General features: G+C 49.2%; 1 protein-coding gene across 1 annotated transcript in view; it reads right to left on the reverse strand.

Moving 5' to 3' along the window:
* The window catches only part of LOC119111431 (apolipophorins), a 20,842-nt gene continuing 3,669 nt past the window's right edge, over nucleotides 1-17,173 (reverse strand). Inside the window, exons 5-14 of the mRNA XM_037235243.1 lie at nucleotides 15,767-15,779; nucleotides 14,981-15,195; nucleotides 14,323-14,435; nucleotides 11,229-11,319; nucleotides 8,858-9,033; nucleotides 5,075-5,247; nucleotides 2,389-4,878; nucleotides 1,423-1,655; nucleotides 740-942; nucleotides 1-4 (exon numbers count right to left, since the gene is read on the reverse strand). Coding sequence (XP_037091138.1) covers nucleotides 1-4; nucleotides 740-942; nucleotides 1,423-1,655; nucleotides 2,389-4,878; nucleotides 5,075-5,247; nucleotides 8,858-9,033; nucleotides 11,229-11,319; nucleotides 14,323-14,435; nucleotides 14,981-15,195; nucleotides 15,767-15,779 — 3,711 coding nt within the window. The remainder of the gene's footprint in view (nucleotides 5-739; nucleotides 943-1,422; nucleotides 1,656-2,388; nucleotides 4,879-5,074; nucleotides 5,248-8,857; nucleotides 9,034-11,228; nucleotides 11,320-14,322; nucleotides 14,436-14,980; nucleotides 15,196-15,766; nucleotides 15,780-17,173) is intronic.

Below are 17,173 nucleotides of genomic sequence, written 5' to 3' on the forward strand. Positions count from 1 at the left end.
TCATCTGGAAATGGGCACCAGCCAACGTGACATTTTGCACTTAGAGTGGCACCATATTATCATCTGTGTTCCGTTTCGGGTTGGGTACTACTGACTGCGAGTCATATCCACCATAAGTGCTTATCATAATAAACCCTTCAGTGGTAAGATGGGTTTTCGAGACACCGGTATGCTACAGCTGTGCATATTGCCTATGTGTGCTTTGTGTACTAGAGCTATTCTTGGATAGGCTAAATTCATCGAGGAAATTCATGCAGTAAGCTGCTCCCGATGGTGAACGCTAAAAGAAACATAAATGCGACTCGATTCAGGTAAAAAGCCACTAGGAAGCAGTGGATTTGAACACATCGAATAATCGATATGAAGTTATAGGTCGTACATGCATTAGAACATCCTGGGTTGTATATCTATGTATTAATCGTGACTAAGATATTACGGATTGATGTTTTAATTCGATTTGATTGTTTTTTTTCTGTGCCAGATTGGGGTAGACTGACTTAGGCTTTGCAAAGAAGACCGATCAATGGGTCGGTCGATTGCATACGCAGCTGGTGAATTTGATTGATCTGGGCGATGCAAATCAGTCCACGAGGAATTCGAGTGGGTGTGGATCGCGGCAGTCATTGACGCAGAGCGGACGAGCAGACAAAGACATGGTACACGTTTGCCAGTTGCCGCGTTCCAGCGGCTTAGCCGCACTGTTCCGGCTGAGAACTCGCTCGTTCCGCTCACGTCTAACTCGGTGGCCAGTTTGAAGTCGACGTCCATGTGCGCCGCCTGAAAGGCAATCTCGCCGAACCGCCTGCCGCGCTGGTCACCGAGGCCGGCGCTGAGCTGATATCGGCGCTGGCCGAGCATCAGCTCCGCCGTGGCGCGGTGCTGGCCTGGCGACCTGGCCAGCTCCGCTCTCAGCTCCGTGTCGAGGAGCGGCAGCGCCGACAACTGTGGGGCCATGAGCTGAGCTGAGCTGACGCCGGTCATTGGCACTCAGGCATTGGCAGGGAACAGAGTCTAAGCTGGTATATGTCCTAGTCGTACAGTTAACAGGAAACAAATACTCCAATGATACCGCAAGCAAGCAGCTTTTAGCTGTCATTCATAGACATCGGTGAACACAAGCACGGCTGTTCAATTTCAAACAAAGATGATGTCTTCATGAACGGAACATGGTAGTGTGTGGCCTACAAAGCGTAAGCTTTTTAAATTCGATACAAAATGCCAGCGTTACCTCACTGATTTCCACGTATCCATGGGATGCTTAGGGAACAATTTCTTGCTGACCAATCAAATAATCAATCGACTGATAACCAACAGCCTGAACAATCGATGACTTGTGTTGTTCACACCACGCGCAATCGGCAAATCGGAGATATGCTACAGCAAGCATCTGCAAGACACCATCCTTAACTGTACGAATGTTACCTTTGTCTCCATGGAAAGTTTGTACAACGTCTGTTCGCCGAGAGCTTCCTTGTCCATCTTCGTGTTGAGGGAGATGGTCCGCGTGGGACCATCTAGAACGCTGTACTCTGTCGCCGTCTGCAGCACGAGGCTCGTGCCGTCGTGGCGGAACATCCCGTTCAGAGTTCCGGTCAGAGCGTGCGAGCTTAAGGATGTGGCAATGCTATACATGCCGTCATCTTCGTCAACAGAACCTGAAAATGCCATTGAGAGCAGGTGATGAACATCGCAAGGGCATGTATATTATAGGATATTATACATGTATGATTATACATGTGACATGTATGTTATAGGATCTGAGCCCACTTATGCGGATTTAACTTGCACTGACGTGTTATATTATATGTAACTTGAATTAACTTGTGTATATACGTATATATATATATATATATATATATATATATATATATATATATATATATATAATGTACACCAACATTGCCTTCGAAACTAAGGCTGCTTAGCCCTCGCATTGCGAGGAAGGACCTAAATTTTCTTCCAAAATAAGTTTTTCGTGCTTTTGAGAAACGCGAGATTTTGAGCAAGTGAGAAGAAAAACGCTTGGTTAGCTGCACTCACATCATTTTTACACATGTGTAGATGTGAAGCTTGTGACCTTGACGGTTCATATTCTGTGTCCTTGTTATCGAGATCATATCTGTGTCCTTGTTATCGAGATCATATCTGTGACAGTTTCTCCCACAAGTAACAAATACAGCCTACTAACTCCAGCACGTTTAGAAAATACCTTCGTTTGACTCTCTCGCAGGAAATGTAATTAAAGGCTTTGATGTTAAAGGAACAGGTGACAGTGTCCTGCACTCGCACGTTTCATCGTGCTGATTGGATAATGCTGACAGACAAGAAATCAGACACCTGTCTAGCTTAGAGTAAATGTTCAGTGGCAGACGCCTGGCCATCACTCACCAGTAAGGACGATCGGATAGTTGTACAGAGTGTTGGCGCGCAGGCGGACGGCGTACTTGGGTTTGTCCTTATTGACAAGCACTTCCCCTTTGAGGCGAAACAGCGGCCCGGATGAGCCCCGGATCACGACCAGAGGCTGATACTCGACAGCCCGCAGCGTGTCGTTCTTCGTCAGACTGCCGGCGACACCGAAGATCTCCCGCCGGTCGATATCTAGCTGCAGAGCAGCGTGCTTTCTCTCAGTCGCCACGTCGAGACTTCCCGCGAGTTCCACCGACTTCACGGGAGTGATGATGCCGACGCGGAACGCCTTGTTCCGGAAGTTGATCATGTAGTCGAGGTTTATGTGCCGATTGGTGGTGGTCCCCGGCGTGTCCAGCATCAGGCTGGATTTCCTCACCCCTGCCTCGTTCGAGTGTCGGTACTCGAAAATGAACGCCTTGACAGTGTCGGTCTTTTCCACGGTGATGCGAGCGGTCAGAGGGCCCGTCAGCAGAAAGCTCGCACCGCTGGCAGCGGGCAGTGGGTAGCAGATTTCTGAGCATATGTTGACTCCAAGCGCGGCTGCGGTGTAAGCCTCTGAGCAGGCGCCATATTCGACCTTGTTGCTGGTCGTCTCCAGTGGTATCTCCTGGTTCTGGTAAACGCTATGGAAGCTTGTTCTGACATCTAGCATCTCCACCTTATCCTTAGGCATGTTCATCTTGATTGACACAATTTTAGCCGAATCAATGACCACCTGTCCGTCCAGAGCGGTCGATGTGTGAAGATTTGTGTTCATCTTGAGTCCAGTGCGAGCAACGTGGGCGTCTACGCTCATTTCAGCGGCAATTTCCACGGCAGCAGAAGGTTTAATAAACCCTTCGATATTCATCTTATTCCATGACTCAATGTTGAAGCGTCCACTCGTCTTCAGTGTAACAGTGGCGGCCCCCACGGCTCGCAGTTTGAAGGGAAGACCGGTCATAGTGGGAATCGTATAGCTCGTATCCAGGAACTGGTAGTTATCGGTCCAGTCTCTGTCCTTTGCCAGCTTTTGCAGAAAGCTTACTGGACCGTCGTCGCCCAAAGCACGAACCAGAGCACTGAGGTCGTCGAATGTGCCAAAGCTCAGTTCGTTGCCAAAGATCTTCACGTACGATGATGCATGAAACGACCCAGACGCGTCATTGGCGGCGTTATAGGCATCCGAGAGCCTAGTGATGTCATTGCTGCTCGGTCGACCCCTCATCGCCCGCAGGATCTGGCTAATGGATTCCTGTGGGTACGGACCTTTGTTCCCAAACAGGTTTTCAACATAGTGCTCCAGGCCTTCCACGCGGCCACCGACCTCCAATAGATTGATGGCCTCGCCAAAGAGATCGACGGTGAGGTTTAGCATGCCGGACCTTGGTATGTACGATTCTGGTGAAAACACCACGGCGCCCTCCACTGACCCTCCGGCATTCACGGATTCAAAGAATGCTGATTTTTCATAATATCGTGAGAACTTCCTTGCATCGGTGGCAAACTTTTTTGATAGCTCCACATTGTAGAGAAGCGACTTCAAGTACTGCTTGCTGGGGTCATTGGTTTCTTGCATGTTGGTTATGTGTGTCCACACAAAGCTTCCTACCTGGTTGACAGTTTCCTTCGATAGAATTTCCATTAGCTTGTCGACAACCTCGTGGGTAGCACATTGCGTGACAGCCAAGTAGGCGGCGATGCGAACCTCGCTGTTCTCCAAATGGTTGGCGAAGGTGTGCACTAGCCCGCTGTTGCTTACCACGGCACACGGCATCCTCCGGTACGCCCTGATGGCTTCGAGGCGAGTTTCGACGTCGTCCTTACTCGCGAAGCAAGCGCGAAGGACACCCTCGCCGCGAATCAGAAGTCCAACGTTGCCCAGGGCCTTCAGCGCTGCCAGGACCCTGGTCCTGCCTCCCCTGGATTCGGACGCGCAGTCGCCACCAAGCAGCTGCTCGATGCTGCTTACGGCCTGCCTCACAGCTGGCCGCTGGGCACAGTCAACATCGGCGCGGCAGAAGCGGTGCAGCATGGCCGAGACGCCCAGCAGCGTCTGCGTCCTGACACCAGCGTCAGCCAGCAGCGGCGCCACCGCCTCCACCATGTCCAGCCGCGGCTCGTGCACAAAGGCAAGAGACGTCATCCAGCGGTCGGTCTCCTCGGAAGCGACTTGCCCGAGCATCACCATGTCCCTCATGACGACCAGGGCGGCGGCAGTGCCCAGCATGGGCAGGGCGTCCATCAGGTACTTGCGCGTCGTCTGCTGCGTCTGTTCGCGCAGGAGGCGGGCGAGGCTGGCCGCGTCCGCTTGGCGCAGTGTCTGCACCAGCTGCGTGAAGAGGCGAGGGACCTCGCGCCGCACGTCCTCAGCGGTCTGCCGCTGCATTTCGGCCAGCAAGAGGCGCGTCGCGTCCGCACGGTCCACCGCCTTCAGCTCTGGCGCCGAGTGGTCAAACATGGCGCTACTGCGCACTCGCAGCGGTTCTGAAACGGAGCGGCAGCGGCGTCATAACCAGCCGACAGCGCCAGAACATGCAGGCAGTCGACATGCCCGGTGGTATGAAATGAAGTCAGCTACGGAATAAAAAGCCATCGGCAGACGGCAGAACGCACAGTACTGAAGCATTCTGAGTGATACCGCGCCGCCTGTGCCGTCTGCGGAGCGGTGAGCGTCCCTTACCGTGCTGGCGGGTGTGAACTGTGGGCCGGACGTTCATCTCAGTCAGTGTCAGGGTGGTGCGCGTGACCGCTCCGTTTCCGCCGCCGGAGAACGGCCGGAACAGGTGATCTTCCTGGCAAACCACTGTGAGTAGCCGGCCAGCCGACACTGCCTGCCGACAACGCTGGGTGCTCCTGCCGAGATGCGGCCGGCGGTCGTCAGAGGCCAGCAACCGTCAGCGGCCGGCGGCCGTCGGCGGTCAGCGGCCGCCAGGGGCCAGCGACCGTCAGGGACCAGCGGCCGTCAGGGACCAGCGGCCGTCAGGGTCCAGTGACCTTTAGCGTTCAGCGGCTCTCAGCAGCATAAATTTGCAGTAACAAAAACATGTCCGGCCGGTTCAGATCTATCTTCACCAGACATCCAATCGTGGCTGAAATTTGTGATTTGGGACGTCCGCCATGTTTCCAATTTGTACAAGCATCTTCGATGGCACCTTCAACCCGGGTGACTGACCCCTAATATTCCAAATGTGGTGACCAAAGCTGCGCCTCAGTCTCTAAACTTGTCACCTGTTGAACGGACAATTCAATACATAGGACGCGTCAAATGTATCATATTACGAACCAACGTCGCTAAGCTGTCAACAGCAGGATGTTGGAGAAAAATGATATGTTTGACACATGGCGGGTTTCTTTTCCGTGAAAGCCCACCTAACGTCAATCTAGTGTCCATACGCTTTGTGCTGCTGTCATCCAATGCTGGCCAAAAATAAAACGTGTATTTGGGAGATATCCCCAGAGGTTTATTGAAGGCCATACGGGCGTAAAGCTTACGTTCTTGGGCATGCATGGGCATTGCTGATGCCATCTTTTGCCGGGTAGTGACACCTAGGTTACCTTCATAACTGCTAACTGAACAGCTCGGCAATCGGCAGGAATGAAATGTGCCTTGATAATAAACAGTCACCAGAAGCAGAGTGATTATTAGGTAAGATTTCACACCATTGTTCCTTCCAACGGTCTGTTTACTCGAAACTTAGCATCTTTCGTTTGCTTTTTCTTTCTGAGAACCTGTACATTAAACAAACATTGCAACCGTTTTCACTACGAACTAAGGCGCAAAGCTTTCCAATTAAAAACAAGTTTTCAGTTTATTTTCTGATGATTCAGCTTTTATGAGCGATTTGTAGCCAGAAAAAATTGCAGAGATCACGGGAACAGCCAGAGTCTTGGTAAGCGTGGGAGCACAAGGATATCAAAGGTTCCGTGGTGGTGAAAGGGTCCCTTAAGGTCCCGTGGTGGTGGAAGAGTTCCGGAAAACTAGCCGGGTGTAGCCCACTTAAATTCGTGGGACACGGCTTCCTCGTTACATTATTGCTTTTACATTTTGTAACGTAAACTGGAGCCATAAAACAGGCGAGGATGCAATTTTCATGCATTTGGAAGTTAATAAACTGAAGGAATCAAGCGTTAATCCGTACCCGGCCGGGGACATAAGACAACCGCGCCCGGCCGGGGGGAGAGGAGTTGACGTCTCCCCTGCGATCTCCAACTTCTAGACGCCGCGCGAAAAAACAAAAATACCGTTCTAAAGGTATGGTCAAATAGTGAGGAATACAAACCAATTATTTGACCTTAAGTCAAATATCAGGTCACCAGGGGTCACGAGAGGTCAAAAATGGCCGCTCCGATAGATGCGCTTATACCTTATGGCAGCACGCCAAGACGGACATTGAGGGCGCGTAAACAAGCGATAAGACTGTGGGGAGTCCAGCTTCGGCCATTTTTTCCCTTACATGGCGCAGCTCGGATTAGAGCACCGTTCAAAATTGCTCTACCAGTCGCCTACAAGAGTAATACTTTTCTTCACAGCGTACTTTCTGACCGAATTCGTTTTATTAGATCCAGCTGTGCGGAAAACGCATTCCAGACACAAAACGACCACTGTAGGCTGACCTAGAGTTTAACTGGGGCCAAATTAGGTCAAATTGATGAGATATCCAATTGAAAAAATTGAAGTGCTAACCGGGTCTCTGTGACCAGTACAACACTTTTCTGTTGTCAGAAATAGTGTATTGCGCATCTGCATATACTCAAGATTGTATAGCTGTTGGCTACACTATATATAGCCCCTTCGGCGCTTGACAATGTATTCGTGACACATTGTGAACAGGTACGTTGGTACATGAAATAAGACGTCATCAGCTTCACAAACACGATAATGAGGTGGTTACGCGCGTCGTACTCGTTCATCTTGCCGCCCCGCTACTGGTAATGTAGGTCATTGACCCTGGATGGCGTCATATCAATGTCCTTACATGGCCTATCGTACCCGCCATGCGTGTTTGAAAAGGTGCCTTTGAACGCTCATGACACCAATTAGACCGCCTGAAAGGTAATTCGAAGGTAGCGTATATCTTACCGGCGCAACATTTAGACTGATGACTGGAATGTAATAACATTTACAACACCGTGAACTGGTAGCAAAGTCTTGAGACGGAATTATAAAAGTAAGAGGAAATGTATATATATATATATATATATATATATATATATATGTATATCGTATTGATGTAACAGTTCTGCACAAATGCCATCCTATTTAAGCCCCAATCCTATTTTTGAACGGTACGACATGATTTTAAAGGATTTTCGAAAGCCTATCCCTCAACGTTTTGTGCTTGCGCGTCTGACGTCCACCTTGCGCCGGTATTAGCCGCAGCCGGCAATGCCGCTCGGATTGACGGAAGATGCAGCCCCAACCATCAGTATTTTTGCTGCTAGGATCGCAGGCTCAAAATACTTGACGAAATTTGCGCTACTAGTTCGTTCTGTTAACAGGATGGATATCCTCGTGCAATCATGGGGTGGCAATTTGAATTTTTGGCTTTACCTTGGCTTTTTGGCCCGACTCCCTATACTGACCGCTAAGGAGGCCCCTTACCTTTTCCGGGCAAGAGGTCCCGTGGGTGGAGCACTAGGGGCGGGGGCATATTATCTTTACCGTTCAGAGCTAGAGGGTCGTTCCGTCCCAGCGCGGGGTGCCTACCGGCCGTCATCCTGACAACGCACGGAGGTGCCACCACATCATCCGAATGCCCCTAGAGGGATACATAATGCGTTGGTCCCCTCCCTGACGCGGGCGACCCTCTGACCCGGGAAGTCGGCGCCGGATTAACGCAGGGGCCTTCACTGACGTAGAAATTTAGAAAACGTTCCCCCGTCTCCTTCGCATCTTACCGTAACGACCAGTCTCCCAGGAATATCATGCTGAGGTGGAGGTTCGAGAGAAAATGTCTCCATGTCGTCGAAGTGACAGTCCAATTTACAGTTATCTGGCAACGCTTCATCTCCGAGGATAGCACTAGTGTTGTTGAAACAAGTTATCATCAACTATCCTTTCATGGCATGACTTTTTTCTGACGGCTCCTGAGATCACTTGCATAAAATGCAACGTTGATATACTATGGAACAAAAGTGGATGTGGACATGAGATGTACCGGCCGTCAAGAAAAAGGCGGTACCTTCCATACGCGAGTCAAGTCGTAAGTTTTTCAAGCAAAAATAAAAAAAAACAAGCCAAGTAAGAGTTTTTCTAGCAGCATCTGAGATTGCTAACATAAAAGCACACGGTGATATCCCGAGGAGTGAAAGTGGATGTGAACATAGAACACCAGACTCAAAGTTTCTTTGGTGAGGCAGAAGCCAGAGTGCTAAGACTGAGATCTACTAATAGGCGTCATGCAGAGTCTGTGAAGTTAACGGATGTTGTCAGAATGCGATCATCTCCCCCAACGTTCCTTACCTTAGCAACGGCATGGACTGAATGTTGGAGGCCGAATGGTAGGGTGTCGTTTGAAGTGAGGACACGAGGTGGCCGCGTTCCCGACAGGTCAGCAGTTCCTTGGTCTTGATTACCGCGGTGATGTCGCCCAAGTTGCGGACAGTGTAGTTGGTGGAGCAGTAGCCGGACACGTCCGTCTGAGCAGACAGAGTTTCTCACAACTGGAAACTTCACACGCACATGGTGTTTTCCGTACGCTAGCCTTAAAATATGATTCTTCACAGCCGGTGTATGGACATAAATAAAACACGCTTCATTACATTCCCAATTACAACTGTAAGCCTAACTCTCACCTCGCGTCACGCATGTACTTAATACAGTTTCGGCTGGGAAAATCCAACCAGTCTGTGTGTATGTGTGTATGTCTTCATTTCGTTAGATGTACCTACGCACAGCGCAGAAAGGTGCACGGATTGTCGTAAAATGTGCACAAACAATGCGCTCAAGTTTTGTGGCAATCCGTAACATAAATTCAAGCACGCCTGATAGCGGTGGCAGGCACGGCGTATGTAGGAATGGAGAGCGCTTCAGTGCTTAGCAGACATTTTTCGCATATGTGGGAGAAACCTGTTGTGCGAGGGTCAAGATTTGAGCCAAGTCATTGGAAAAAATGCCGCAAAGCTGAGCGACGTTGCATATAAAGCGTCCGCGCACGGAGAAGACTGTTAATCCTCGCCTTACGGTTTCTTACCTTTGCCCAACAACGGGGCGTGAGACCCCTTAAGATTTAAAAAAGTAAGCAAGCTGGAGTCTCACGGAAAACAGCATTGGAAAGCTCTCGTCAAACCACATCAAATAGGTATGCTTGCGCAATGGTGAATGTGGCCTTGCAAGGGTAAAACCAATTTAAAATGTTCAAGTCTACAATTAATAGGACTACATTTAACACAACACAACATCTGGAGGACTAAACATGCTAATACAATGCGGACGTTGACTTTAAATACCCCATGGAAATATTAATGAGACAGTCACTGGTGAACATCGACGCATGCGATCCGTCATATATTGTCAGGTTGAAGGAGTAAAGGCGATTATTACCTTGGCAAGTGCGGCTTTACCCCCTTCCTTGCAGCCTAACCCCGCCGCCTTTGAGCAAAATGTCAACGACATGATCTTGGAAAGATATGAGTTCATGACCTACATCATGAGCTATCCAGCTCAGAACTCCGAGTTCGAACAAAGTGTCTAAAAATGCGATAATCTCAGGCGCCCAAAATTTCAAAACCGTGCTTAAAGTCGCTCAAAAGCTATTCGAGAAAGACCTCCAGACTCACGTAGGGTTAGAAACTGAAAGCACACTACAAGCTTAGCAAATCTTGTCAGACACCATGATCACAAGTGAGATGCAATCAATGTTATCTGACTGAAGGTGGTGCTATACTAACGCCAACGGCGTTACATCTTCGCGCAACAAAGCAAGCGGGCAAAAATCGCAAGTCTATGCAGCTAAATTTGTTCAACTATCCTGCTTCTTCCCTCCCCCCCCCCCCCCCCCCACCGACACCCAGCACGGATGGTCAGATGGATGCCGCCATGTGTATATATACAACGGCTTACACTTTCGTGAGGATACAAAAAATAGATCTGAGCCTTTTTGATACGGGCGTTGGTCTGAGTGCGCGCAGAGTTGGGACATGTTTGCCATTCAGCAGGGAGACATCTTTGTATACGTTAGGGAAATAGATGTGTAAAGCCCAAGCCTTTGGAAATGCATTGCTTCTCGAGCGGCGCCAAATCGAATATCCATATTCACGTAATGCTTCCAAGTTACGTATGGAGTGACGGGAGTGTATGGTAGCATATCATGGAGGCGGTAATGGCGGTACATTTGATCATTTATACAGGAATCGAATCACGGGTGGCGGCACTACTGACACCACGGGCGTCACCTCTTCGCGCAGCGCAGCAAAACGGAAGCAGTTTGTTCGTAATTTTGTTTGTGCAAGCTCGAAACGGTGGTTCATTTTAACGTTTACAGTTATTTTGACAGCTTTCACAATGCATAACACGACACGCAAAGAGATGTGTGTGTGTGTGTGTGTGTGTGTGTGTGTGTGTGTGTGTGTGTTGTGTGTGTGGTGTGTGTGTGTGTGTGTGTTGTGGTGTGTGTGTGGTGTGGTGTGTGTGTGTGTGTGTGTGTGTGTGTGTGTGTGTGTGTGTGTGTGTGTGTGTGTGTGTGTGTGTGTGTGTGTGTGTGTGTGTGTGTGTGTGTGTGTGTGTGTGTGTGTGTGCGCTCCTCTAGGAGCGCGTCAGTCTGCCGCTGGCGCCGTGACGTCATACCTCGTACTTCTGGGTCTCGCCCAAGTCAAGCGTTTCAAGGTTGTTGGACGGTGGCCGAGAGAAGGCCGCGCTTGAAGTTCAGCGCCCATACAGACTCAAATTGACTGGAGCAGAGCTCCTCCACTCGGCCGTCCTGGTAACTGTAACATCGAAAACATGCGTTCTGTCAACAGTGCATCGCAGTGCTGCTGACGCCTGTGGGTTTAACTCTCATCGAATGGAGAGGGGGCGGGTAAGAAGAGAGACAGAGGAACAAAGGGGTGAAGAAGGGGGAAGAGAGAGAGAGAGAGAGAGGAGAGAGAGAGAGAGAGAGAGAGAGAGAGAGAGAGAGAGAGAGAGAGAGAGAGAGAGAGAAAGAGAGAGAGAGAGAGAGAGAGAGAGAGAAGAGAGGAGAGAGAGAGAGAGAGAGAGGAGAGAGAGGAGAGAGAGAGAGAGAGGGTCCACTTTTGTGGATGAAGCTAGTAATAAGCAATAGTTTGACTTTTAAAGAATGATACAATACAGCCTGTCTTCTTCATTACTTTCTGCGTTTATTTCCTGTTTGAAAACAATCATGACACTTGCACTTGGGGCCAAGAGAAGTGCTTTGGAGAAAATAATGGATCGTTTCACATGTTTGGCCATCTTTGAGGCATAATCGAGAATGCGCATGGTGTCCTCTTTGTATCGTTAAGGGCGGGCATGCGCGCGAATGCAGTAGCAAATGGAGCTGTTTTCCGGCAATCCTTAAGCCGTAATGGGGTGGCGAAACATAGAAAATAGCAACCATTAAGACCCGTTACGACAGACAGACAGATAGAAAACGACAGGTGAGAAAGGGATGAATTATCTCATCCACCCAAGCGTTCTTAGATCATACCATGTGGTACATGATGCATTAATATCATCAAATGTTGAACAAGTTTTTCAAACGCAATCTGGGATGCTAAAACCGGCCGCACCTAAACCTTAGGCCGTTCGGATACGACCATTCTGATATCTCCGGAGCCATGGGTGGATCGAAACAATCAACCGCCGTTTGAAAGCCCAAACCTGTTCTCTCTCAAAACTGCGGTAATAGGCCTTTTCTGCGTCTATTTTGTGGTGAAATAGAGAGGTTTGGTTGAGGTCAGGCCAACTATCCAAAAATTAAATTGTCAATAGCTCAAAAAGGTCTTATGACACATGCTTCCAGAATAGTTCTGCCCTGACATGCCACAGAAATGTTCATTCATATGCGTCTCGTCATTCCGAGTCGAAATCAGGTAACGGTCTGTCGGCCTTCCGAAACCCGGTCAAGGCAGTGCGGCTTGGAAGAGAGTAAGTTTGGAACAAATGAAGACATTTTCTTGAAACTGGCCATATGTGTACACAATGATCGAATCCATCTTGCCTACCGTGCATGTTTTCTGTTAATTTGCATTAAGATGTTGATCATCAGCTAATAGCACCAATCATATCCTGTATTTTATGTTTGCATGATAATCTAGTCATCTAACGTTGGCTATGAGGGCTCGACATCGCTATTTAGCTGTGTATTTACCTGAATGCACCTTTGCCAAACATAAGACACCCTAACTTTTCCGGAACAGCGTCTGAAGGTTTTAGCATTGTGCTAAAATTTTCATGATCTTAGTTCACATTATTTCTACACACGTTCCTATTCGGGGTTCTGAATTTAATGGTTAACGGTTATGGTGCATCTGCATTTGTATGCTCACAATTGTCGTCCATTTCACATGGAAAGTGTCCGGAAAGAGTTTGCATGTGATCATTCTATGTTTATGCCATTCTGAAGTGATCTGCATTATTATCGTTCTGGTGGCCTTTAAACGTCAGATAATCCAACATAAGGTTAGGCCGGATTTACAGCGCGTCACCAAATTTAACCGTTCAAAAGTAAAACGATTTTGCACGTTGATGGTACGTAATTTACATATTTGGAATCCCTTTCTAGCTCTGTTATCCCCGTCGATGTGGCTTGTTTAGTTTTTATATATCCAGAGGAGTTAACACAACTTCATTCACCCCCTTCACTTGACAAGATACGTCGCAGGTTATATGTGTCCATGTTAATTAGTGTGTCCATGTTAATTCCATCTTTCGTGAGTTATGCACAAAACAGAAGTGAATTGCACCAAACATTCACCCGCGCCATTGCGGACTGTCACTATCGGCTTTAGAGCGCTGCATGCCGGCGCCTCTGTATGCAAATGCGCTCTTCCAGCCTGAGCGAGACCCAGACACCCGGCCGAGACGACAGATCATATCAACAACAGCCCGGCGGCAGTGGGGTTCCCGACCGCTGCCTCTGACAAAAGCCAGATCAGATCCTGCTGGCGCGGTCTAAATATGAGATGCACGGCGTCCCGCAGCGCCCCGCCGAAGCGTCGCTCACGGCGGCGCGGCGCTACTGCCGCTCGCGCATGCGCACGCGCCACGAACCACGCTTGTTCGCGCCGACGCTGCCAACACGCAGTTGATTGCAAACGAATTTGGATTGCGCATTCATTCGCTCCTGCTGGTAATGAGCATGAGGAATATGAGAGTTACATCGTATATGCATTCGCTGAGCATGACGATATCACTTCATCTCATAGCGTCAGCCGTGTGTTTGAAGTCAATGTGTGTTTTGTGTTTTGGTCAAAGTCAAAACAACCAGGGTATCCTTTCGGCTCGCTCCTGAACATACGGTAAGCAAAAAGGGTTACAGCGAATAAAGAGAGCACACAGCGGTAGATCACATGTCATGTTTGCTCTCGTTTTACGGTCTGCGCACGTCCGGCGCTGGTTATGGATCGGGATTGACCGGGTAGCGCAACATACAGTTTCAACGCGTTTCGTCATTTTGCATTTTGCAAGCGCAAATACTCGAACTAGCTAATCCGTTTCCAAAAGATGTCCAGGATCACTCGGCTTATCCTGCAACGATACGTTTCAACTACAATGTGGTGTTTGAAGCGTGATTCTGAGTCATACACACGTGTAATTTTTATCATTTCCTAGCCATGATTACGGCCGTCGCACAGGGTCTGTGGTAAAAACGTAGTTCATAGATTAGATAGATATATCCTTTTGTTTTCCTGTGGATTCAAGACATACAAATTTGTACTTAAAAGTTGTTATTTATATTTTTAAGTGTGCTCATTCAGGCACTTACTTACCTGAAGGACAGCGGATATTTCTCCAGCTCGTCTTTGAAGGAGGCCATATCGTCCACATGCCTTCGACGATCTACGTTCTTCGGATCCGAGTCCTCAAGGGTGACATCCCTCAACTGAAACCAGGAACGCAGTGCCAGTGACGTTACATTGGCCGGGGGGAGCTCGTTCATCGGTCATCGAAGACTTCGCAACGGGTAATTTGGTATTCGTGATGCCAAGGACATGGTATCATTGCTGGTCGTTATAGGGTGCTGATTGCCGGGACAGGGCACAGGGTATTGATTCCGACTATTGCAGGTGGCTGGCTGTTCTGACTGGGCACAGGTTATCCTTACCGACTGTTATTGGGTATCGGTTGCAGGCACAGGGCACAGGGTACCGTTATCGACTGTTACAGGGTACCGGTTGCCGGGACAGGGGACAGGGTGCCGTTACATACCGCCGCAGGGCACAGCCCCATGCTTGACCTCGGTTAGCGGCGGTCTGCCGTCGTGACCGACCAAACAGCTGTGATCTCACACTGCGTGCTGAGCCCCATGCCTGTCCCCTCACCAGCATGCCACCGCAGCCGGCTGCTGACCTTACACCACATGTGGCGCCGCCGTGGCCGGCCGCTGACCTTACACCGCGTGCTGCGCAGCCGTGAGCGGGCACTGACCTGGAGCGTGAAGTCGCAGGCCGAGTTGGCCGCGATCTCGGCCGTGGCCTTCACGTGCAGCCTCGACGCCTCGTCCGTGGCGCCGGCTAGCGTCGTCACAACATCGGAGGTGTATGCATACACGTACGTCTGGCCGGCCGTGTAGGCGAACTTGCTGTTGTCGGCGCTCAGGCAGTAGGAGGCGCAGCGGTGGCCGGCCCGCGGGTCCGTCGGCCCTGCCAAACAGCGGTGATGAGCGCAGTCACAGTCACCGACTGTGACTGACAAGTGGTGCTAGTCGATGCAACAGCTCCTTGCAGCGTTGCAGACTGTGGGCTACTTATGCCCAGTCTGTTTTTTTGTACGTGAGGCAGCTAGAAATGGTACATCCAGAGTTGCAACTAGGGGCAATAATCTGACCGACATAAAATGACCGACAAGGCATATCAAATGCCGGGGATTCCTAAAATCCGTGGAAAATGTTGACATTTATGTGGATTTTGTATTGGTCTCATACGGTTTTTGTCCTTTGCTACACACACACGAGATTTTCCCTCGCCTGCCGAGAAGCCGGCGGAGACACTGGAAACGGGACGATCGAATTTCGCCATCAAAGAAACCCATGTGGTAAAAGATATCCCAGGCTGTCAAGAAGCCCCTAAAAATAAATACTACCCAACAGTAGCCGTCAGGAACGAGGTGGCAGACAGAGCGGCTCTTATTCGAACAGCGAAACATTTCCACTTGCGCTGCTGGGGAACACATGCCAGCTACACTTCCTGCCGGGCGTTTCAGAACGATCAGAACGTGGCAGCGCATCCTGGGGCAGGCGGTACGGGTTAACCGTCCGTTCCCCACCTTTTGAGGTGTGGGCAAAACTATCTTATTTGTTTCTTCTCATACTTTAAGTTCGCCCGGAGAAGGCCCTCGAATGTGTGGGAGTACTTGGCTTGTGCCGTTACCAAACTAAGCGTAGAGGGCCCATCTATGGTTCAGCACGGGCGCTCAGAAAGTAGTCGTCTAAGTAGTCTAGTAGTAGTAGTAGTCTAAGTAGTCTAGTAGTCTCTAGTAGTCTAGTAGTCGTCTTGGGCTCAAAAAGTAGTCGTCTAAGTCCAGAAATGGCCTACCTTAACGTGAAAATGGTTCATTTGAAGAGTGACGAAACGCCTTGACAGTTTCAAAGAAAATATTGCACATTTGAAGATATTGAAGCGAGCACCAGATATGACGAAATAAGCTCGCTTGTAACTATTGGTGTACTTTCAAGTGGAACCGGCTGCCTCAGACAACACAAATTGTCTGTTTGATTGATATGTTCTTCAATGCGCCATTGGCTGATTATGTCATCGCACGTTGCACGACATTTGTCATCGTCATTATGTGTTTTCGATATCTTCATTTGTCATTTGGCATCGTCATTTGTCATTTAGCATTGTCATTTGTCGTCGTCGGTTGTCATCGTCATTTGTCATTGGTCATCGTCATCATGTGTCGTCAGCATCGTCATCCGTCATCTGTCATCGTCATTTGTCATGGTAATCGTACCTTGCACAGCTATTTTTCTTTGCCCTCATAGCCATGTGGCCATGAAGGCCAAAGAATGGCAGGATTTGAGTGCCGCTATTATAGCGTCATGGATGCCTGGATAGCCCTGAAGAAGTCTCCATGAAAAAAGTCTGCGCATCTTCGCCGGCGTGTATCTCAGAAACTAGGTGAGTTTTGGTCTTAAGAAATGTAGGGCTGTGAACTGCACAGAACGATCTTCAAGATGGCTATTTCAAGTCAAACTCCATATCAGTGTGGAACACTCCTCTTAAGTTGTGAAATACCCGTTTCTGGCCTGAAAGGGCACATAGCGGAGCCGGAAAGGCCCATCTTAGATTAGGAAACGCCCATCGTGAGAACAGAAAAGCCCAGCACCGAGGCTAACAGGGCCCATCTTAGGCTCAGTGAGAGCTCGTTTGATATCATTGCGGAGCTCGTTCCAAAATGGGGAAGTGAGCATATTAACTTCGGCAAGGGTTAATTTTGCATCTCAGGCCCGGAAAGTCTTATCTCAGTACCGAAACGTCCTGCCCTGATTTGAAAAAAGATTCTCTCTAAGACCACGATGAAACCTTTCGAAACAAAACAAACCAGCAGGCTCGGAAATGCCTCTTTGCGAGCCTGAGATGCCCCCATTCGCGCTTTTTAGAATCTTCGAAGGCCCGCCAT

Source organism: Pollicipes pollicipes, unplaced genomic scaffold (genome assembly GCF_011947565.3).
Source record: "Pollicipes pollicipes isolate AB1234 unplaced genomic scaffold, Ppol_2.1 Scaffold_7261;HRSCAF=8764_pilon_pilon_pilon, whole genome shotgun sequence".
Classification (NCBI taxonomy): Eukaryota; Metazoa; Arthropoda; class Thecostraca; order Pollicipedomorpha; family Pollicipedidae; genus Pollicipes; species Pollicipes pollicipes.